This window comes from Python bivittatus, unplaced genomic scaffold (assembly GCF_059951505.1).
Source record: "Python bivittatus isolate LINGU-HERP-01145 unplaced genomic scaffold, Pbiv_v1 ctg000610_np1212, whole genome shotgun sequence".
NCBI lineage: Eukaryota > Metazoa > Chordata > Lepidosauria > Squamata > Pythonidae > Python > Python bivittatus.
In genome coordinates this window covers 20080754-20104965 of record NW_028277088.1, presented here as the reverse complement: position 1 = coordinate 20104965, position 24212 = coordinate 20080754, and the positions used below count along the sequence as shown (strand labels likewise).

At 39.1% G+C, this 24212-nt stretch overlaps 1 protein-coding gene across 1 annotated transcript in view; it reads right to left on the bottom strand.

The window, feature by feature from the left end:
* The window catches only part of CUBN (cubilin), a 161696-nt gene that overhangs the window by 104021 nt on the left and 33463 nt on the right, over positions 1 to 24212 (bottom strand). Inside the window, exons 15-22 of the mRNA XM_088150530.1 lie at positions 23348 to 23504; positions 17606 to 17784; positions 15002 to 15164; positions 14334 to 14550; positions 13446 to 13576; positions 4666 to 4852; positions 2261 to 2421; positions 922 to 1103 (exon numbers count right to left, since the gene is read on the bottom strand). Coding sequence (XP_088006656.1) covers positions 922 to 1103; positions 2261 to 2421; positions 4666 to 4852; positions 13446 to 13576; positions 14334 to 14550; positions 15002 to 15164; positions 17606 to 17784; positions 23348 to 23504 — 1377 coding nt within the window. The remainder of the gene's footprint in view (positions 1 to 921; positions 1104 to 2260; positions 2422 to 4665; positions 4853 to 13445; positions 13577 to 14333; positions 14551 to 15001; positions 15165 to 17605; positions 17785 to 23347; positions 23505 to 24212) is intronic.

Here is a 24212-nt window from a genome sequence, read left to right as displayed (position 1 = left end):
ATTTTCAATATGGGTATGAATCTTGTCAAGTCATTTCTGGTCGTTCTTCAGATACAATAAAATATTTTACAAATAGCTTGAAGTACAAGATTTTTGTGTACAAAGAAGCAGAGACCTCTATTTATACAGTATTATCTTTAGACACCAAAGGGGGCATATGCACATGGAGAAACAATGTGCATCCCTGCTCCAAGGAAAAGCTTGACCTCCCTCTACGAAAAAGGTTAGAGTTGAGAGGAAAGGGCAACTGGTGACAGGAGAGCAGACTCTCCCCAGGCCAAAAGAGGAGACAGCCTTTTTCCTATCCTACATCTTACATTATTTTATTGGCAACCCCCAACACTGATAGCAATTAAAGAGTAACAGCTCCATCTGACAAGATTACAGGCACTTTTATAGTCCCATCTTTCCAAGAGTTTAGCAATCTATAAAGCTAACAACTGGGAAATTATTGAAAGGATTCTTTTTGGCATCCTCTTTTTCTAGGAAGATTGGGATGAAGCTGAAGTGTTATATATAGAATGCTATCCTGCTCCCCATGCAATAGTCTTCAGTTGGGTGGGGGTTTAGTATCTAGGCTCATGTCCTCTGACAAAGAATGAAAAAATGGGGAATGTAATTGATATCCATAAATATCATCCTGATATCATAGTGATACTTTTTCTAGCCATGGAAATCATAGACTTTTGTTCCTTCTGTACCTCTTCTTGGCAGTTGTGTGTAATACTCTTTTCCTCTGGCTATATAGATCTTGGATTACTTCCAAGATGGAAGTGTTATATTGCACAGATTGTTCCTTAGATAAGGATTATGCAATTGATATACTTTCTCTTTTTACATCTCATATCCTTAGAACCACCAACATTTCAGCCATTACTATTAGCTATTATCAGCCTTACTCAGAGAAAAGAAGGCACTTACAGCAAGATAATCAAAGCGACAATATGTATGAGACTCCAGATGGAACTGATCAAAATGGATTTCAAGTGCACTTCCATGACTTGACTTCAGCAGCCAGTAGCATTCTGCATTTTGGTAATATGGCATAGGATAGTTCGGAGACATGAACATTCCAGAAGAAGTTGTAAGGATTCCACCACAACCTGAACATAAGTACAAAACTCCAATTCAATGACAATTGGTCAAATCTATTTGGGTCCTTAGTATACCCTAGGCTGTATTCACTTTTAGCAAACTTCTGAATGGAATTATCAATGATCACGTTTTAGGTTAAGTGCACACTTTTTCTAACTTTCAGTACATTGATAACTTCTTGCAGAAACTTCTTGTGATAACTTCACTGCAGAAATTAGAGAAAAGAAATTCCAACAGAAGGTCATAATTTTTCTTAATATCCATACAGACAGCTATAGAGAGAAATGTAAGGATGCAAATATGTACATATGTCTAGATATCTCCCTGTCAATTGTTCATCTCTTTCCCTCAGCAATCCTTCCAATAATGAACATAATGGACATAAATTATTATCTGTTCAATTTATATACCAACCCAACTGGTAAATATGCTTGGAACAGACCTAAAGCCATGAACTATCAAGCATATAATAGAGGTCTCCAGATCATCCATAACCTATTTCATCAAAATGCTTTGTCCCATGGAGGAAAGTCACCTGGTCCCTGTACAGCCTCAAGACAAGGCCAGTCTGCTTTGATGGGTACCTTGCTTGACAAACTGGGGTTTCTGTACATGTACACAAGCTGCTATTCCTGAGCAAAGCAACCCAGTCATTCCATTTGGCTGACTAGAAATGAGACACTGCTGTGCTTAATAGAATTGTTTTGATCACCTTTACTTGAAACTCCAGCAAAGCAACCTTTTGAAGATTTCTAGAATTTAAATGTACAACAACTTATTTTAAAAATGGTGAACAATGGCATTTGGCAACAAGGAGCCAAATTTTAAATTTGCAGCCCAGGAATGGAATATCTTCTTCTGCCTTAATTTTTGTCAAAATCCTTAACCTTTGTAGGATCATACACTGATGAATCTCTCTTAGGATAGTGTTCTATCATTGTGAGTCCACTTCTGGAAATGCCCTGTTCCTTTTCCACTTCAGGAAGAGTATGGCTTCTCCCACAGATCTCAATAGGCCAGGTTGAAGAGTTAAAGAGGGGTGGTAATGGCTAAGGAAAGAAAGAAATCAAGGAAAATGGCCAAGGAAAGAGGAAATAAATCGATATCTTCTCTTCTTACTACCTGCTAGAGAAATAACATGATACATTTGGTATTTTGATTTTACCTGTTGATGTTCCATCCCAGTAAGCTGAGAATCCAGTACTTGTTAAATATACGTCACTCACAAACTTTATCCACAGATTGTTACTATGGGAAATGGTAACAGGAGGCAATGAGGAGCCACAATACTTTCCAAGTAAGGGGGATGTTTCATAGCCTCCATCTCTGCAATCAAAAATAAACAGTATAGACAAAAATAAAGGTATAAAAATCATGAAAGCTTGGATCCCTAATAAGACTATACTTACAAAGCACTAGAGAGGTTGGCTTAGCAGTAACAAAATTCTCGTTAAACATTTTTATGCTTAAAAAATCATGCAGAAAATTAGATAAAAAGGGAAAAAATCAAAATAATTTGTACTGCAATACAAGAAAGATTTGCCTAAAAGCATGTTCTGCTGAAAGAATAGGACTGATTTCTAACTAACTATAGCTAAGATTAGGTTGCTGGAACAACAATCTTCTTTTACCTCTAACCTTACAGAATACGATTTCTATAAACTTCAGCCAACTATCTGGAGGGCATCAGGTTAGAAAAGACTGTACAAGAATATGAGAAAAGGAATGTTCATTCTTATTACATATAGACTGACTGAGGACAGACAAAAGAAAGGAGTTGCTTAAACAATTTTTTTTACTTTTTTTTCTTCCTAGCATTTTTCTCATAGGTGCACTGTCCACTTTCTTTTCTTTCTTTTTTTTTTTTTTTTGGATCAACCAAATGTTGATTTGTTGGTTGCAACAGGAGTTGATTGACCCGCTTGTTGCCCGAGCTTGACATCATGGGCTGAGAGAGAGTGACTGGCCCAAAGTCACCCAGCCGGCTTTCGTGCCTAAGGCAGGACTAGAAACTCTCCTGGTTTCTAGCCTGGAGCCTTAACCACTAGACCAAACTGGCTCTTTAGCTGCTTACATAGCAGAAAGTCCAAACTGATTTAAGACTGTTAGATGTAAAAGGAAGGAATATAAAGTTGGTTTATTTGATCAAGGTTAAAACAAGATATATTGTTACCTCTGGCAACCCTTTATGAACTTTCTGCTGACAACAGGACTGAGAAGATGTTTTATGGATTTGTTTATAGATAAGAGATGGGATATGGGATGAAGAGATGTTTGTAACCTTAGAGGGGGTGAACAGTCACTAAATTTGTTTATACTTGTTGTGATGAAGGTCAGAAGTCACTTCTTTATATATTATTTTCTCTTTATTATATCCTTACTTTTCTCTTTCTTTTCTCTTTTCTTTTTTCTTGCACTTTTTACTCCTTTCTATTCTCTTTTCCTTATTTAAGTTTATTTTGTATTAGATTTTATTATAATCAAAATTCTTGATAAAAATTATATATGGCAAAAAACAATGCTTAACTGATTTATCAAATTTACTATTGGTGGGATGATGCTCTAAAAGTGAGAGGTAAACATATTGATGAAGACTATACCTATCATAGAGCCAGTTTGGTGTGGTGGTTAAGGCACCAGGCTAGAAACCAGGAGAGCGTGAGTTTTAGTCCCACTCATTCCCTGGGTGACCCTGGGCCAGTCACTCTCTCTCAGCCCTAGAAAGGAGGCAATGGCAAACTACTTCCAAAATCTTGCCAAGAAAACTGCAGGGACTGGCCAGGCAGTCACCAGGAGTCAACACTGACTCGAAGGCACCAATCACTAACTAACTAAATCATATGCACTCATAGTGATCTCAGTTCCCTATTGCCAACATTTATGTCAGCAAAAAATCCTTGCTCTTTCAATGCAGAAAGAAGTGATTAAAACCCTGGAGCAGAGAATGTTGGCTAACTGTTAGGGATGGGAATAGAAAACCTGTTGTAGGATGGAACGGTATATCTGGAATCACCAACATAATTAGCTCATATGACAGTATTTGGCTCCAATTCCCAGCTTATCTAAAGCTCCTAGCAAGGGCAGGTTAGACAATGTAGTATTAAATGTGATGGCGTTACACAGGCAGTTGAGGAAAAGGAAGAGACTGTTATGCAAACAGTCAGTACTGCTGTAAACACACTAGATCTTTAGAAGATTGAATACAGCTGGGAAAGATCTCTCTGCATTTAAAAAAATTAAGTGCAATCCCTAGCTCTTCTGTGGGTATTTTGAAGAAAAGGATGAACATCAGTTGAGCTTCACAGATATGTAACATGTGGATCTGGTTGTGAATTCCTTTGGGAAGAAATGCTCCTAATCCCTTCCTTGGTTAACTTCTTTTACATGCCTGTTCTGGAGAGCCTAAAGGTAGTTCCAGGTTGCCATGGGGTAGGGGGTAAAATACTATCACAGCATAAAGCAGTTTCAAATACAGTTACTATACATTTGCCTGCCTGGCTTACATTCCATGAAGTGAAGTGGTTAACTGTTCAGATGGTATAAATGTAGCCACCATGGAAACCAACTTGCCTGATTTCAAGATAATCATGCAGACACATGGCTCCACTCTCCACAGAGAAATTGGTGAAATGCAAAGCAATTTGTTTATTGTTTGCCACACGGATCTTGTATATGCATGCCATTCTGCCTGGATAATTGTTTGGAAAGTTTGGTGATGTTAGCACACCAGAGGCTACTGTGTATTCATGTGAACATACTGGAAAAGAAATAGAAAATATAGTGATGAATTATTACTATTATTATTAAGACCTGCAAATTGAAATAGAATGACTGTGGCAAAAGAAAGTAAAGATAATACCAATAGTAATAATTGCCTTGGGTGCAATCCCAAAACATCTGGAGCACCACCTGGACACCATTAGCACTGACAAAATCACCACCAGTCAATTGCAAAAGGCAGCTTTACTTGGAACAGCTTACATCCTGTGTTGATACCTTTAACACCATCAAACAACATCTGCCTATCCCAGGTCCTTGGGAAGGACTTGATAGGTGGATAAAAATGCCAAATCTGGTCTAAACATCTGGCTGACTGTGTGACCCACAGCAACGATAATAATACACTGAATATCAGGATCTTGCTGAAAAGATAGAACTGAAAACCACCTTTGTGTCAGTCCCATTCCTCGATGAAAACAAATAAAGGACAGACTGTCCCTTGTTAATATCTCAACTAAGATATATATTTAAGCTGAAGCATTAGCAAGGGACAAAGAAGGTTATGCCTCAGGTTTCATGCAAAAAATCATTTCAGTTTAATGGCACATACCGTTAATAGAAAAGGGGAGCATTTTTCTTTTTAATTAAACAAGAGCTAGGGAGAGAATAAGAAACTTGGTTCCTAGCTTCAATCAGATTTTTTTTCTAGAATTTCTTTTCTGCTTGGCTCGGAAGGACATACCAGACCTTGGAAGCTCACAAACCTAGTAAAAAGCTGAATCATAGTTCAAGTGGAAGACTCTTCTTGATCACGTGGCTTCCCTGACAATTCAAGGCATTCTTTTAGTACATTTTTTTTTAAAGTAAGTGATCCTGTGAAAGAACTGCTTGTCCCAATAGTTTACGATTCCAACACCAAATTAAAATCCTCTTACAAGCATTGAATTTCTGATTCTGCCATTAAAAAAAAGCTATTGTATCTTGTATAAAAAACAATTTCAGTTGGGGTTTCCCATGGCAAACAGTCCTATTTTAATGTTATTTGTAAAAATTCAGGAAGTTTCCAGATAGACTCCAAGGACTCTTCATCAAAAGACTTTGCTTTTTCCCCTCCTCAGGAAAAAGAAGACCCAAGTAGAGATGGTAAAAAGGGGAGACTTATAAAAGGAAGATTCCTATTAGGATTACACAGTGCTTGGGATATTATTTCAAAAAGGTGGTTCTTAATGCACACAAGGAGGAATGTAACATCTGACTGTCATTCTTCAAAGCAGCTGCATCTGTTCTCAGCATTGTGCTCAGCTGTGAAGGGCAGCCACACAATTCTGGGGAAAGACTTAGCATTTTAAAGAAATGCAGAAAAATGCTACATTCATACATCAGTGTGTTCTGAAGGACTTCATATAAAGATGCCTATGCCCACAATGGTGCTATAAAGGCTTTATCTGGGAGCCTCCTATTCTCTTGTAACATAATCATTTCATAATAATATGGCCATATAATTTAGTTGCCCTCTCTACTTTCCCAGAAGGAATCAGCTGATTTCTGATTAAAATATTTGAGACTCCACAGAACTCAAGAAGGGATTTGGAAATCTAAGGAGCAATGGAAAGTGGGCTAGTACACACATTTTGGTCAGTATTGTACAATGGCCAGAAGAGTTTAAATACAAATGACTAAAAAGATTAAATATGAACATCCTGTTTGGCTAGTTTTCTTCCTTGCAGTTCCATCCAAAACCATTACAGTAACTCCTCTGTTTCACATGCTTCCCACTGAAGCAAGGAAAATCTTTTTGGCAATGCAGCATCAGCTATTGGATTGAATGTTCCTAATGTGAATTAGGAAGTAGGCAGAAAAGTTTTATTTTGCACCCTTTGTTGGGGAGGGGGGAAGCCCCATAGGAGTTTATATTAATAAAAACATAGAAAAACTTCTATTGTATTCATTTTCAACATACGAATTACATGTTGAAAGAAAAGAGTGATTAGATGGCATGCAGACACAAACGTTTGATCAATATGCAAAAATGGCAAGATCTAACTGGCTTTCAGTCCAGTCAATCCAAATAGTCAAGTCAGCTGTACAGTGGAAAGGCCAATGAAACTATTGAATGATAAACTGTAAAAACAGTCAACAGAAGTGTTCAATGTATTGTCGAAGGCTGTCAAGACCACAGCCACACAGCCCGGAAGACCCACACCAGCCAGTCAACAGAAGATTTAAAAACACCATTTGGTTGCCTTTTACTTATCTATGCTCGCACAACAAAGCTAGAAAAATAAGGCCAGCACATTTCTTTCCATCTGTTTCCCAAAAGTGAAACATTCATTTTGCAAAAAGTCTAACTCTAAATGCCAAGTGAAGGTTCTTGCATCAGTGGGGATTTTTTAAATCTGATCTCTCATAGTCAAGGGAGATCTGTAGCTCCCTGGAGAATTAGCATGTTGTACTAGTATTTGCAGCTTCCTTCAACTTTTCTTGCATCTGCTACATAACATATTCTTTTCTGTAGGCTATGGAAGTAGCTATTAGGACTTGAAATCCTGCTGTTGCTGGCACAAGGCAACATAATTAACCAACTTAATCTGACCAATTCAGGGAAGAGGAGTGCAAACAACAAGCTTTTGTGGACAAGTTCAAAAGCTAGCTTGTTTAGAAACATTTAGTCCAAGCCATTTCAAAATGAATCTTTATCCTTTTTTAGCACGCATTGGCCAAGCATGGCATTCATTTCCACATGTTGCTCATTCATTCAAGAAACACTAAGTAAAATCTTCTACCCTGAGCTTCTCTGGCCTTCACTGGAGAAGGCAGATCTGTTCATGGTGGACATTACTCTCAACTGGATTGTGTGGAAGAGCGGGCTGCTTAGAAAAATTGCAGGCTCCCCCCCCAGTTGAGCCTTCTCCCCAGCATCACCACGGCAGGGTTACCAATAAAGCTACAACCTTGAAACAGGTGTGGGAGGTGACAGACGTGTTTTGGAAGCTCTGCAGCCACCAGCAAAGAGAGTAAAGCAGCCCAATATAAGAAGACATTTTTTCCTTCAAAGGGAATAGATGGTCCGAAGGAAAAAGAAGAGGCACGGCGAAGCACAATGTGGGAAAGTGCAAGTGCTTTACATGCTGGCCGTTAACAGAGAAGAAAAAAGTAGAAGAAATCCCAGACAGAGAGGAATTAAAGACAGAACAGGGTCTGTAAGAGGGAAACATTGCTCTATAATAGTAATAGTATAGAAGTAATAGTAGTAGAACACAGTGTAGAGAAAATTATAATTGTATAATAGCAATAGAAAGAGTATACGATAAGATAGAGACAATAGGAAACACTCACATATAAATTTGTAAGTTTCACATTTTACTTTTGTATCTTGTTTTTTTTTGTTTGTTTGTTTTTTAAATAAAACATCTTCCCAACCATTATAGGGATGGATGGATATAAAAACATTTGTCCTGGGTCCAGTGCTTTTGTGGAATTTTTGAGTCGGAGTCAATCTAATTGGGTACAGTTTAAAAAAAGAGCCCATGGCAGGCTGGTAGTTCCTCTTTAAAGTGTATATGGGCAACATAAGTCTCCAGCTAGACTCTGGGTAGCTTATGGTCAGTTAGCAGGCCAGGAGACTTATGGACAACATAAGTCTCCTGGCCTGCTACCAATGGAGGGGTAAGGAGCAGATCATCATGCATAAGTACAGAATGGGGTTGACAACCTGTGGCCCATTCTCCTGTTCGTGGCTGCCAGAGTCCAGAGCAGGAAGAGCCCAAACCCTTGACCCTTGGTAGGGGTTGGAGAGTTTTAAGAAGTTTTTAGAAGTCAAAAGTGTGCTGTAAGGCTGCAAATCATGCCTCAAAATAGTACTTTCCTATTTTGAGGTGAGGCATTAGGAGGAAGAGGGGACCCTTTTCTGTCAGTCCTGGAACCACCTAAAAATGAGCTGAAAATTTGGTTCTGCCCAATGTGGCAATAGCAAGAGAGCAGCAGCTGAAGTCCCTGTGACTGATGCAGACCAATCATGCTTTTGAAGGGCAAACTCTTAAGCAAGCTTCTTTTACTATTTCTATTTTAATTTTTTAAGTCAACTTCTGGAAATACTTTGTAAAACAGTATATAGATCCATAAAATAAAAATGATTACTCTCTAGTGTTTCAAAATATTGCAACTTATCATCTTCCTTCATGACACGGTTTAGCCAGGGACAGGGGATCTCCACATGTTGTTGGGATGTAAATTGTGTCATCCCTGACTAATGACCGTGCTGCCTGAGACTTGAATCCAACAGCATCTCTAAAGTACCAGATGTTCCCTTCACCCCCTGTTTTAAATGTATTCATTAGAATCACAGGAATTTAAACGTATATCCTAAATTGCCCAAAAGGTGACATTGGAACGAATGAAAAAGGATTGCTTTATGATGAGTAGATCTCTAATTAGTTGCAAAAGACATGTTAGGCAGACCATCTTGGAAAGGTGTATTCCAGATGGCAACTTATCAATCTTGGCTGTCAAAATTATGCTTTTTATTTACAAAGATTCAGAAAATTTATTTATTTATTTTTATTTATTTATTTATTTAATAGACTTGTCCCCGCCCATCTCCCCACAATGGGGAACTCTGGGCGGCTTACAACAAATTAAAATCAGAAACACATGATTACAAGTTATAAAAAACCACACTTACAAAGATAAAAAGGCTAAAGATAAGAGGCGAAAGATAAGATAAAGGCTAAAGATAAAAAGACAAGAATTCACTGAGCTAATACTAAACTAATGCCAAGTCTGACTTGATTGGGCTACTGCCTGGAAGGGTTATCATAAGGGATATAAGAGTACTAGAAAATGAACAAAAATTAGAATTTCTAATCTCATAACATATTAAAGGTTTACCAAATTCCATTCCAACAAAAGGAACTGTTTCTTAATGACATGGCTGAGGAATCTCTGGCCTTCTAGATTTTCCTGGACAACAATTCTCATCAGCCCCAGCTAGCATGGTGAAAAGAGAGGGATGCTGTGCTTCAGCAATATTTAGAAGACCCAAACTTCTTCACCTTTGGTCTACTATACTGCAAGCAGTATCCTTCTGTTGTAAGCCACAGCATGGATCATGCCAATGAAACCAAGTTACAGAGGCTTTAAAGCAGATAAGGTCAGACTTCATATTATTATAAAATAAGGAGGCCAGCTTCTTCCAGGTTGAAGTGCTAAAGAAGTATTTATTTTAATAGAAGTTGACATCTAATTTTGTTTGGTATGGTAAACATGGATTTTTAGACATGTTTTTGTTCTGTTTTGTTTTAGATACTCATCTGCTTTGGAATGCTTTCATTTCCTAACTAATTCATAACTGCCAGATTTTCTGTAAATATTATTACAGGGCTATCAGTTTAAAATAGCGTTTCTCAACCTTAGCAACTTTAAGATGTGTGAACTTCAACTCCCAGAATTCTCATCAATGGCCATGCTGACTGTGGAATTCCCCAAGTTGCCTGGGGAATTCTGGGAGTTGAAGTCCACAGATCTTAAAGTTGCCAAGGTTGAGAAACACTGGTTTAGAGGAACATGTTACTTCTTGGAAGGCCACTGAATCTCGAGTACGCTCAGAGAAAGCATTAAATACACCTCTGTTTGAAAGTTACATAAGCAACTATTCATTTTATGACTTTCAGTCATAATTGCTTTGCCCAGAGTGCTATGCGCTACCAATAACATTTTTCTTGCCTGGTATAGTTGCAAATCATTTAGTTACTTGGGTGCCATCAAGTTTGGTTTAGCACCTGGTAACTGCACAAATACTCTTCATTTAGCTGCAGACCACTGCAATTCTCAAAGAAACATATCAAAATAGATTGGTTGAACTGATCTCCAGCACTGCCTTCCTTCTCTAAAAAAGAAAGAAATGCAAACAAGCTGGAGGGAATGGGGAAAACTGCCTGTTTGGGCCTCAAACACCTCAAACACACATGCGTGCGCACACCCTCCCCCCCCCCCCAAGATCCGGGAAAGGATGCAGACATAGCTTCTTGAATTCTTTTCCATCTCTTAAAAATAGCTCTTTTCTGGGTCATGTGACCAAGAGGGCTAGAATGGAGGAGTTGACAACATTCCAACCGTTGCCTAACATTCTCTCTCCCACAAGGATGAATTGATGGATTTTTTTCCTCAATTTTTTTTCTTCACAGCTCCCAGGTAAATCCAGCCCATTTTCAAACTCCATCTTTCTTCTACCAGTTTCCCCCCCCCCCCCAGGAAATTTAGCCCTATTCTGTCCACTTTTTAAAAAATTATCCTGCTGATGAATAGTCCTGACTCCGTTTACACAATTCCTTTCCAACATTCTGTGGGATAGAAAGAATAAAGGTGCAAGCTAATAACCAAGCAAGCAAAACTGCTTCCTCCCAAAGAGAGACTAAACTAAGATCATCTATTTTATTTTTATTTATTTATTTATTTTCAAGAGGTATCAGGCCACCCAGCTCAAACAATGTGACTTTGGGTGCCGTACAGCATAAAAACTATCAATAAATTGAAAAGGGGAGGGGAATCCACCATATAACAATATGCCATTACAATATATAAATACCAAATATAAAACGGCAACCAGCACATAACACAAGCACCAAAATGGGGGACTCTCACTCAGTTGGCCCCTAATGCCTGGGGGAATTGCAAAGGTTTCTACATCCTGGGCTGTAGGACCACCTGTCCCCAATCACATCTACCCATCCCATCAGATCCAGCAGGAGAGACAAGTTATGGGTCACATGCGTTAAAGAATGCCCCTGGTGGGACCTGGAAAGAAAACATTTTGTGTTGCTGTGCTTGCCCTGTGGAACATCATCCCTGTGGAGATCAATTTGGCTCCAACCATGTTTGCCTTTCACAAGGCTGTTCAGATGTATTGAGCTCAGGTCCCAGAAATCTCAGCTATTTTAACTATTTTGAAAATTTATATCCTGCATTTCATCTAGAAAGATTCTCAATATAGCATACACTTCAGTAAAAGAGATGGAATGGTTAACCATCATCCTGCACCTACTGTTCCTTTTCTTGTTTGCTTGTCTGCCCACTCATGTGTATGGTAGATCCAGATGTGCTGTGATGTCCTGCTTTTTTCTGTGAGTTTGGAAAATTGATAAGCCCTGCCTTCAGGTTGACAATCTAAAAAGGCATGGCACCAAAGAGAAAAAATGCATGGAGAAAAAAAAAACAAGAATATTCATCTGCAATTCTTAAGACTGTATGAATCTCAGGTTCTTTTGTCATAGTCTAATGGAATTCTCTGTTGTGAAACACTGAGTAGATTCCAGTATTTCACTAAGCTGTAATATAATTTATTTGGTTTGGCTTAATATGTTATATGAAACCAACCACTTGATATGTGAAATATATGGCTTAATGCAATAGTGGCTTATTTGACAAACTGTGCTTAATCAACCAGATGACTGGATGATGTATCAACCACATTACAAATGTCTTTGTTCCAGTCTAGTCTTATCCCACCTTCTAGCTAAACTAGGAACGGAGAAAATGAAGAATAATTTGATTCAAGGTAATTAGGTTTGCATAAAACATTTTGTTTCAAACCATTTTGAATATGAAATTTCACAAAACTCCCAATTCAAATGTGAAATGGCTGCTTTGAATAAAAAACATCTGTTTAGAACTGCTTGCTTTTGACTCTTTTGTGCTCAGAATTGTTCAAATTGTTTTTCACAGTTGTGGAAAAATGTAACTCTTTGCTCCCATCTAGTGGCATTTGGGATTTTTGCAAACCAGATCTGGTAGCTCTAGCCAATCGCAAGTTTACTTTAATACTGATTTACAATAAAGCTAGTCCACTCAAGAAGACATTACATACCCATTAAAATAGCAACCAACCTCGCCTTTTATTTAGTATCAACTTTGACTAGCTCAGCTCTTGAATAAGCATTTGTTGGGCTACTTTTCAATAAATGTAAGAAAGAAGCATAATTTATAAACCTCCAGGGACTGACAGAGTCTCACATGTTTCCAGAACACATGCTCAGCTGGATTTCTTTTTCACTGATGTGGTATGTTGAAATGTGAGATCACATTTCTTCAATTCTTTTTCATGCCATGGGGAAACCCTATGCAGACTGAAAAAATAGCACCATCATATGCTAAACAGATGAGACTAGTGATGTATGTGAAATCTGATATGAATTATCTGTTCTTCACATCTCAGATTAACATATCGATCAAAGGTTAGTTATTCGCTGGCATCAGCAATTTCCTCATGCTATGATTTGGTTTAATGTTTAAAACTGTATCAACAGGTTCAGGAAATTAATACATTTTAATACACAGACCCACTTAGATTACGAAATGAATAGAGATGGGTGAGAAATTCATTGTGTCTAAATCGTTCTACGTATTTCTCCAGTTAGCAGCTTCCTACCCTACACATTAATTTGAATACACTTGCAGGCACAAATTCATACTATTCAGAATGCTGCGATGCAGTTTTCTATTCAAACAAAAGCACAGAAAAATGCTTACATGAAAAAATAGTGTGTTAAAAATGTGCGCAAGATACACAAGACTGCATTATAGTAGAGAGATTAGTTTTGTAATTCAAATGAAAAAATTAACTCCTAATGTCATACCTGTAGATGCATTCATTGAAGCATAATTTACTGAGAATCCCTTTGATGCCATGTTGTGATTTGTCACAAGATGCAAAGTTACAGTGTTGCCACTACTAGTAATAGATGGTGGAATGGACCTGCCACAGTACCTGTATCAAATCAATGATAACAAGGATATGTTAAATTTATTCCGTTGTGCTCACAAATTACCAATTCAGCATTTATATATCATGGGTGGGAAGCATGATTCAGTCAACAAGATGGATGATTTCAGGAGCAGCATCCATGATATCATAAGTTGCCATTGGAACAGCCATATATTCTCACATAGGCTTTCATGGCTGGTATTTGTTGGGCAGTGTTGAGTTTCAGGGTTTAATCACCAGGGCCTAGACAACAGATTTCCTGACGTTTCACTGGCAATTGAGGAGGGAATGACTGGGCTCCTGTCTTGATAGCCATGTGACCTGACTTCAGATTGATCTTCAGCCAAGCTGGTTTCCAATTGGTGCAGGTTGGTGAGGGCTGGTCTCTGGTTCTTTCTTGGTTCAGTCAGGATCAGGCATCCTGAAACTCAGCACTGCCCACCATATATTTTCCTTCATGGAAAAAAAATCCTTTCCCCATTGCATGGGAGAGGGGAGGGGAGGCAAGGCTTTGATTAGATGGAAACAGTGCATGATGTGGTGGACTTTTAAAGGTTTGAAATACAACAAATTATAAAGATAATTCCAAACCAGGAAGAGTATACATAACTGTGATTAGCCTAAGGGCTATCTATACCAAAAGAAATTCCACAAAACTCAGTGGGAATTAGTTCCGGTTAAGAGTATATAAAAATGCAGACCAGCATAGCTTTACTAGATAGGTATATAGACAGACAGACAGACAGACAGACAGACATACCGCCCTATCTTTGTCATAGTGCTGTTGTCATAGATGTCAAGATATTCTCTGTAGCATTCGTAACCAAATTCCAAGGAAAAATAGGTGAAGGTCAGATGAATTAAATTGCCTGGCTGCACTATTATTGTCCATAAACATCTGATACCATGTGGGTAAATGTTTAGATAGCCAGGGCTTGCAAGAATCCCATCAGGCTCTGTGAGAATCCCTCCACATGCTACAGCATATGAAAAAAGAAAAAAAAAGAATCCGCAGCATATTAATCAGAACAGAATATAACAATGGAACTGTAGAAGCATTTCATAGATCTAGATTGACTACAGTACATTTAACTTACGTCATGCTTCAATCGTACACGCTTGCCTGTCTCTAAACTCAGTGGGATTTATTGGTAACTAGATATACATAGGATTGCATATAAAAGAAATTACATTATCTTTATGGTGTTATAAAGTTGCCTTATGTTCATCCAGTGGTTGATGAATTAGAAGCCCCAGTTGGCATGGTCAAAGGTGAGGAATGTGAAATCTGCAGGGCTACAGATTCTCTCACCCAGCACTAAATACAGTGCATATACATTTAATTTATATGATTTCACTACATTTTCCCTAATAATTTAGGGACAAACTCAAGGGGAACGGAGAGTTGGTGAAGGTAGCGGCGTTTACCTATATCAAAAGATCTGTATTCAGCTATGAAGCCAAGATGTGTACCAGACGAAGCTCTGAATTTTATATAAAGAGAGTTACGTCTTGAATGAACCACAGATGGTACAGTTGCCCCACAGTATTTTCCCAAAGAAGGAGAATTTGCATTGTTGCCATCTCTGATCTGCAGAAGAAAAAAGTTCAGATCCCATGAAAATATCTGTAACCTAAACATACTGTATCTATTTACAGGGACTCATTCATGGCAAGACTTTGGATAGGGAAGGAAAAATCTCATTGTCTCCTATTCTTTTCAATCTTAGATTTCTTTGGTCCCATTTCCCTATCACTTTGTAACATTTTAAAGACTTATGGAAATTACTATGATTTTGGCCCACCTTTCCGTATGAGAATGTTTTTGGGTGAATGAGCATACAAGCATTTTGATGAAATTGGCTTAATGGAAGCATTTGTGGAAGCATTTTCTTCTTAAGAAAGAAGAATCACGTTTTAATGTGATTTAAAAAACAGAACGCCTTTTGTGCACACTTTATCTAATAGATAAAGATAACTTAGCACTGCTAAGTTAGTGCCATTGAGCTAAGCTCAACTTTGGTGACTTCAGCATGGATAGATGCTCACGACCTCAGTCCATCTCCAGTAATAACTACAAGTTACAGTCCAAGGATAATCTTCTCTTGAATCTCATCCATCCTCTTTACCTATTGTCTTCCCTTTCTTTTATTTTCTTCAGCCTTGCCAAGCATAACTAGACATCACATGCCAAAAATAGATAAGATTCTGCTTGCCGATCATTTTCTAAAGAGAAAAGTCAATCTAACGGATCCAAGATCAGGTGATTGGCTCCTTTTACAATCCTTAATACTTTTAGTAACTGTCACTAGATACACAATGTGAAGGTGTCTATTTTCTTTCTCTCACTTTTTCTCAATGTACAACTTTCACAGCTGCACAATACCACTGGAAAGGCCATGGTTTTAACTTTTCTGACCTTCGTGTCATAGAAATATCCTTATTCTTCATGATTCTGCTGTTTGTCATTGCCTTCCTCTCTAAAATTAATCTTCACTTTATTTCTCCAGCACTCTGTCTATCTTTAACTATTTTTGAGCCCAATAAAACAGAATTCTCTACTATTTCATTGTCAAGTGTAAGTTCACTAACCACGCAGGGTGACATTATCCTTGTCTTCTGAATATTTAATACTAACCCTGATTTTTCCCTTTTCATTTTCCACTTTCATAATGAAATCTTCTAATCTCCCGTATTTCAGATTAACCAAGTAGTGTCATCTGCATATCTCCAGTTGCTAGTGTTTAGACCATCTGTCCTCAGTCCTGTTCCTCTTATTCCATTTTCTATTCTGAAGCACTCTGTTTCTTTGAATTCAGTTCCTATTGTAGATTGTTGTTCACTGTAAAGTTTCCTCAGAAGAACAATCTGATGTTCTGGCACACCCAGAACATTATTAGCCTTAATACATTCCACATTCTGGCATCACACAGGCAAAGGCCTTGCTCAGACAATAAAGCAAAGGTTTATTGTTTTATTGTTCCTTATGTTCTCTTGCTCTCTCCATTATCCATCTTATTTTAGCTGTCTGATCCCATGTTCCTCTGCCTTATCTGAAACTTGTCTGTTCCTTTGGCATCTCTCCCTGTGTATGGCTGTATTCTGTTTTGTAAGATATAGTTTGAGATATTGTAAAAACATAGGGTTTTTTTTAGATTTTTTTATTCCTCCTTTATTATTTGTTATAAATAATTCAAGGCAGTGGACGTACTCCTTCCTCCTCCTATTTTCCCCACAACAACAACCTTGCGAGGTGAGTTGGGCTGAGAGAGCGTGCCTGACCCAAAGTCACCCATCCAGCTGTCATGCCTAAGGCAGGACTAGACCCCACGGTCTCCTGCTTTCTAGCTTGGTGCCTTAACCACTAGACTTCCTATCTGTGTTTTATTCTACATATTCTTTTGGGAAGTGCAAATTCCACACACACACCTTGCCATACTATTTTGAATTATTTAAATAATTTCACCTTACCCACTAGGACACCATTTGCCAAAGTCAATTATTATCAAAAACAATGCTTGTTATTGCTTATTAGACTGATAGTCTACTGAACACAATGTACAGTAGTGTATAACCCCACATAGTATTTGATTCCTAAGCGTGTATCCTCAAAATATGAATCCCATCAATTTCAGAGCAAATATGTTAGAATTATGGCACTACTCTAATCTTAATAATAATTACATATTATATATTCTAGGGTTTCTCCACATTTCAATTTTCCAAGCTAAGCACCACATTTGACCTTTGAGTAGCATGTCAGGGATCAATTCAAAATGACCAAGCCTAAATTTGATTATTTTAAATTTCATTAAAATTAAGTTAACTAAGCAGAGTTTATTTTTCCCCTTCTGTCATGATACAAACTGTATTTCATTGGTAACGTTTAGAGACTTTGGATTCTTATGGTATATAAATGAAATGTGAATAAATAAGCCTTTTGAAGGGACTCTGTCAGCCATAGCCATGGCCTTTGAATGTTTGGTTTCCAGATTAATTTCTTTTTTCTTTTCTTTTTTTAAGAATCATTACCTCCACATAATCTGAATTGCAGGTGGTGACATTATGGATGCGAAAATCAGTGAAATTAAGAATCACAACATTGCCTTCAGGTTCAGATATGATCCATTCACAGATAAGGCCTTTTGACAATGGCCTGGTAAGGTAGGGAGATCTGATAACCCCTTTGCCAAACAAGGAACTCCCACAAGCTGCCAAGAGAAATGGAGAATTAGTTTAGTAATGGATATTGACAAACATTTTGAAGACATGTTGACTGAGACTTATCATGGAATTGATTATTTATAAGTATCTTTATAGATTGCCCTTTAGGATGATGTGTGCAACGTGATTAACATTAAAAATCAGAGCTGTATAAATATTTGAAGAGCTGTTTCTATTTGATGAAACCTTGAAGCAGAATCACAACTTGCAGAGGGGACCCAGAGGAGTGAATTAGGTCAGGCACTACAAAGAGCTTCACTGATTCAAGAATTATCTTGCTATGAGGGGAGGTGTTACAGACAATATATCATCTTGCTATTTACACTGAGGGGGGTTGAGTAATATGATGGGGTCTCTGACTTTCAGAGGTGTTATCTAAATCAAGCAATGATGCATTCTAACAGCTGGCTCCAGGTTCTTCTCCTCTGCCTCTCTTGCTTACAATGGAATTGCAATATTTCACCTATGCATACATGAACTCATGCACCTCATGAAACAGAATTAACCTGCTCCAATTCTCACTCTTCCCACCACTTCCAAGCACTGAAGACCAGCTGCAGTGCATATACCGTTACCCTCCATCCCACACTTATCAATAAGAGAACTGCTGCAGGAGAACCGTGTTAGTCCACGGTGGCAAAAAATCAGGAGTCAGTAGCATCTTTTCTTATTAAAATGCTAAGTTTTTGTGAGCTGCAGGGGGGAAAAGGTGTGGGTGAGAGGGAGGGGAAGATAAATTGGTTAAGCAGATGCAGGTTACATGTAAGACAGGTTACAAGTATCTTATCAATTAACAGTTGTGTTTGTTGAGACCTTTGGAGATTGCCTGAAACCTTTTGATGTTTGTGAGTTCATCAGTTTCTCACTCAATGGAGTTGTTTTTCCCAAACAGTAACTTTTATTTTATTTATTTATTTATCAAATTTGTCACCGCCCATCTCATTAAACGACTCTGGGCAGTTTGAAGTCTGTTATGGAGTATCCTGGGAGGATATTCTTTTGCAATCTAATGAAAGTATGATTACTCCAAGCTGTGCAATACACTGGCTGCCCATCTTGAGGGGTCTTCCTGCATGCCCTCCCCCAGACACTACAGCACTCAGACTATCTGGAGTGAAGGCTTAGCACCAAGAGCCAGCATAGCTCCCTTTAGGAAAAAAACCCAGGAAGAGCACAAAAAATAAAATAAAATAAAATAAGAAATGAACAACTGGTTCCCACGAGCTGAACAGAACCTCCAGATGCCATTCTTGCTGGCTCTGACATGAGAAGCTGGCAAAGAGAGCTCTCATCTCTTTAAACTCTCTGCCTCTCAGATCTGATCTGCAAGGCAAGGCTAATGTTGCTCTGGGCTTCATTTCGCGGCTCCCTGCTTCTTTTATGCATGTACAGAAGGGGGGGGGGGGGAAGAGGTTCCATTGCAACGGTGTCATGCTGCTTTTACCATTTTTTGAGACATTCCTTTGATTATTGTTAGAAAGAAATTTACCAGGTTTGTTTCCGAGCCGGGAATAAAACATGCAGGCAGTTGCTTGAATCAGAGGTGAGATTTATTTCCGAGAGCGAAACGTACAGGGTCAGCTGTCAGGGCAGCTGCAGTGAGCCCTCCCTTTAAAGCCCTTTATACAGAGAAAGCCTCTCAATTGTTCCTCAAAGGCACGCAAAAGCGTGCCCTTCAGGAATTCCGAGAAAATGCACTTAGCCGATGTTCCAGGAAGGAGCGCTCCGTAGTTAGGTACCCTGCTGAGTTGCGGTTTTCCGCTTGTTTAGTATTTGTTGATTGAAATGGTAATCTGTTTCGGAAATGATCCTTTCTTATTTGATCAAAGAGACCTCTGGTTAAACTTTCTTATTTGATCAAAGAGACCTCTGGTTAAACTTCAGCCAGGAAGGAATGTTATTAATTGGCATCTCTTGCTGCATTTTAATCTTAGTTTCTCACCTTTTGCTTTGATTATGGTGGGAAGACTGCATGGAGGGAGGAAGATTTCCTTCCCACAATCCCCCTTTGTGCACAGAATAGAATATTCTGTGCACACCCAGATAAATCATTTTGTGAACCAAATTTATACTTTTTGTCAATTTGCATCATCATTAAAGGTATTTGCCTGGGGGTGGGGGGAGAAAGACTACTCTTCATTTGGGGACAGAGAAACATTCCCTAAAGCATCCTAAGCAAGAGGATAAACACTGAGCAAAACAGCAGACAAACATTCCCACCACCACTAAGCCCACAATTTTCAGATAGTTTTTCAAGCCCCACTGGTCAGTCTTTGGATCTTTCATGAACTTGATTCGTGGCAGTCTAGGGGGCACAGCAACTTTGACACTGTGGTCTACTATTGCAGGCTTCACGTGTGACCAGTGGATCCAGGTAAGATCCAGGTGTTCTGCTCTGCCACTTTCACCACCATCTGAGTCGTCAGCAGCACTTGGAATGATCCCCTCCACCTCAGCTGTAGCAGGGAGCTCCTGGTGAAGAAGCGAATCCACACCCAGTCTCCAGGTTCAAAGGGATGCAGGACTTCCTCCAGCAGCAGGTTCTGGGTCAGGGCGCTCTGTCCCCTCGGTCATCAGAGGTGCCTGTGTAGGGAAGAGAGATAGGAAAACAAAACAGTGTCCCCCCTTTCTAGGCTCAGTGAGTATGGATCTAGTCCCTTCATTACATCTGGTGGTCTTCCAAATAATAGTTTGGATGGTGATAGGAAGATCAAGTCCATGCCTCCAGAGTCCCACTGAAGTGATGTCTCAGATGATTCTAGCAACCAGTATGATTTCCCATAGAAGTCAAAAGGTTCGGTCCATGCCTTCTTGCAGCTTCTGGGATCCTGTAGGTGCAGAATGGATCTCTTCTTTGGCTCTCAGGTACAAAGGTACAGTGTTCTGTCCTACTGCACAAACACCACCTTTGGCTGCAAGGATCCAGTCTAAAACTAACCTATTCTGGAAACTATCTTGCTCAGTGCTAGCATTTCTATGTGTACGGAGTCAATTGCCTTGTAACTGTATCACGTGCTACTTGTTCTAAAATAAATTCTGAATGCAAGGTTACGATGATAAGATTGCAGACTGAGCTCAGCATATAAAATACCATGCCTTTTTATTGGAGGAAACCTGAAGCAAGGGAATCCCTCTCCTGGCATGGATGGACATAGAGCCGTGGCCCAGCAGTCGGATGCATTTAGGTTGTCTGTGGGAGGATGTTACCACACTAGAGTGCCAGGTGGGGAGGCAAAAGAAGAACCCACACCCTTCCTTTCCTCCCAGCTTCCAGTGTGTTCCCTCTAGGCTTGTGTGTCAACCCAATGAATGAGCAGCAAGCCTTTGCCCAGTCTAACAACCTGGCTGGGGAAACAGGAATAATGTCTCCATGACATTGGGAGGCTCCTTGTCTTGGTGTTGCAATTGTTTAACAAAGGCAGCTTGAACACTTGGGACACTGATTACAAAAATGGGAGCTCTTGCCTTCAGTGGGAAAGTAAGAAAAAAAAAAAGGAAACCAAATTGGAGGGGGGGGGGGAGAGAGAGAGAGAGAGAGAGAGAGAGAGAGAGAGAGAGAGAGAGACCTTACTATAACTTATAGTTTAGCCTCCAATGCAGTGCTTCTCAACCTTGGCCACTTGAAGATGTGTGGACTTCAACTTCCAGTAGTGCAATATCTCAAACTATATCTTACAAAGTAGAATACAGCTATACATGGAGAGAGAATGCCAAAGGATGCAGATGGCCGGCTGGGGAATTCTGGGAATTGAAGTCCACACATCTTCAAGTGACCAAGGTTGAGAAACACTGCTCTAATACTTTAGCTATTCCTTCTTTGATCCTTACTAGCTTTTGGGTGGGAGCGTGCAGGAAGGGACATCAGTTTTCCCCAAGCACCTGAAGCCCTTTTGGTTTGCAGAGCTCTTTCCCACTTTGACTGGAGGATGTTCTTTTACTTGAAGACTTGATGTAGATCTGGTCTTAGACTTGAGGTTAGTCTGGAAGCCAGTGTCAAGTAGCCACTTCACAGGGTGGTTCATAGTGAAGTCATCTGGAGGGTGCACATCCATCTGGATAGTCATGGGGTGGGGATGCAGGTACCCTGGTCTGCCCATCAGGAACAATCTTGAGGTGTCTGGCCATTTGGACTGCTTATCCTGGAATAAAATATAAGCTTCCTTCCCCTTCTTTGCTCCCTATGCCCAAGTTTGTGGGCAAAGGAGCAAACTGTGGAAGCAGAGCCTTAGGAGCTACTGGGCATCAGAGTACCTTCCTTACAGAGGACAGAAGGATGGGGAAAAAGGGGTAAAGGTAAAGCCTCTAGGAAACCGTTAGTAAAGAGGCAGTCTTAGCAGATCGCCCTGAAGTGACTAGAAAACTCAAATTCCAACCAGAGTTGCAGGAGAAAAGACCTTTTGCTTTAATTACGGTGGGAAGACTGTATGGTGGGGAGGAGGGAGGAAGACTGAATGGTGGGAAGAAGATTTCCTTCCCACATTATGATAGGCTAAAATGTGTTAAATAAATAAAATTTTGGGGAAAAATGTTTTGATCTTATTGACACCTCTGTAGTTTAATGCTATAGAGGTACTCTTGAACTGTATATCACAAGTTTGGAACTTGTTTTTATATGAGTTATGGATTTATTGAGCATGTGGAGGCAGTAAATGTCATGATTTCCAACTCATCAATGTTGGAAAAACAATCTGACTCTAGCTTTACAATCTTGAATTGCTGACATGTTGACTTTGTGCTTATGAATTGGCTCCCTATTGGTGTAATGGAAAGAGTGGTCAATATTATTTAATGTGATCAAGGATTAATGATGTATTTAAAAATTAGGCTGAATTATTTCCTATATGTAACATAATATGATTTTGTTGTTTTCTTTTTCCCCCATTTTCCTTCCTTGCTATGCCAATCCTTCTAGCAACTCTGCCAAAAACAGTGATCAGAAGTAGCAAAGCATCTCCCTATGCACACCCACACACAAATACACACACAAGTCAATGGAATTCTTTAGTGTCATGTCAAACTTGGTCCCCCAGGAAAAGAAGAATGAAGGGAAGTGCTTACTTTTTAAATAATGTTCAAGTTGGAGCAGCTTTATTTATAAGGGGGAGTTGGGCACTTAATCAGAACAATTTCTCTACAGGTTTTCTGCTAGATAGTTTGGAGGCCACTGTTGCAGCCTTTCCTCATCCCTGCTAGCTTCTCCTTAAAAGTTATGAAAGTGGGGATAATGAAAAAATGTATTGCAGTGAGATCCTTGGAGGAATCTGGCAGAAACGTGGCAAGATTATTGTCTTCTAAAATGTCTGCTATCCTGAACAGTAAAACAAGGTATTATAAGGCTTAACTACTTCAGGATAGCATTGGATGAGATTGAAAGAAAATTATGTCACCTTCCCCTAGGATCATCAGTGTTCCCATTTTTAGTCTATTTAAAATGGTCTGCAGAATTTATACCATACTTTGTCCCGTAAAGTCAGTGGACACCCTAGAACGTTATAAAAGTGGCTATCACTACATTGATAAATCAAAACATTATTGGACAGTTTCACTTACCAACTTCATAAGTGGCCTTGAAGCTAGATGTATTAGCTGAAATATCAGATTTGAACTTGATCCAGAGGCTGTTTTGACTGGAAGTGATTGTGGAAGGAAGCTCACTTCTACATAATTTGTTGATGAAGGGAGCCTTCTCAGTGTCACCATCTCGGATCTAATCCGCCAAACAACAATTAAATAATAATTTAATTTCTTAGTTATGTCATCAGTTTGATATATATGCCAAACAGTCCTCTCAGTAAAATATTAAGAGAAGAAATAGCAAGGTTAGAGGGGAAATGCCAGAATATGTGTGATGGAATGGACTTATGAAGGCCATGCTCAGGGAGATAAGCGTGTTCTTAGCCCCCAACAGGAGCATGGGAAGTTCAAGAAGATGGGGCTGGCACCTCCCTAAGGAATTCACGGTGTTGTGGCTGGCTGGCTTGGGAACTTGGGTTCAGTCTGGTGAGATTCTGTCTTGAGGTGGAAGCTAATAAACGCAACAGAACTGTATCTGCATTGTCTCTTGGAGTTCTTTGGGCTGAATCTGACAATATGCCCATAACATGGAAATTATTGAAATGCTTAGTTTGCCATTCCTCCATACTTTCATGCTGGCTTTTAAAAACATTATCTGCTTTCTAAATTTTGCATGGATTTTTGCACTCTTAATAATGAAAACAAACGTTCACTTGTTCATAGAAACTTAGTGGAGACAACAACAAAATTTACACAGCTTTACTGTGAAGAAATGTCTTGAATATCTGCTTTCTGGGGAGGAGGTAATATATCCAGCTGGAGAACAGTGAAAATATACAAATCACTTTAACCTCACTTTATAATCTCCAACATGTTTTTATTTTATTTTAAATACGCTGAA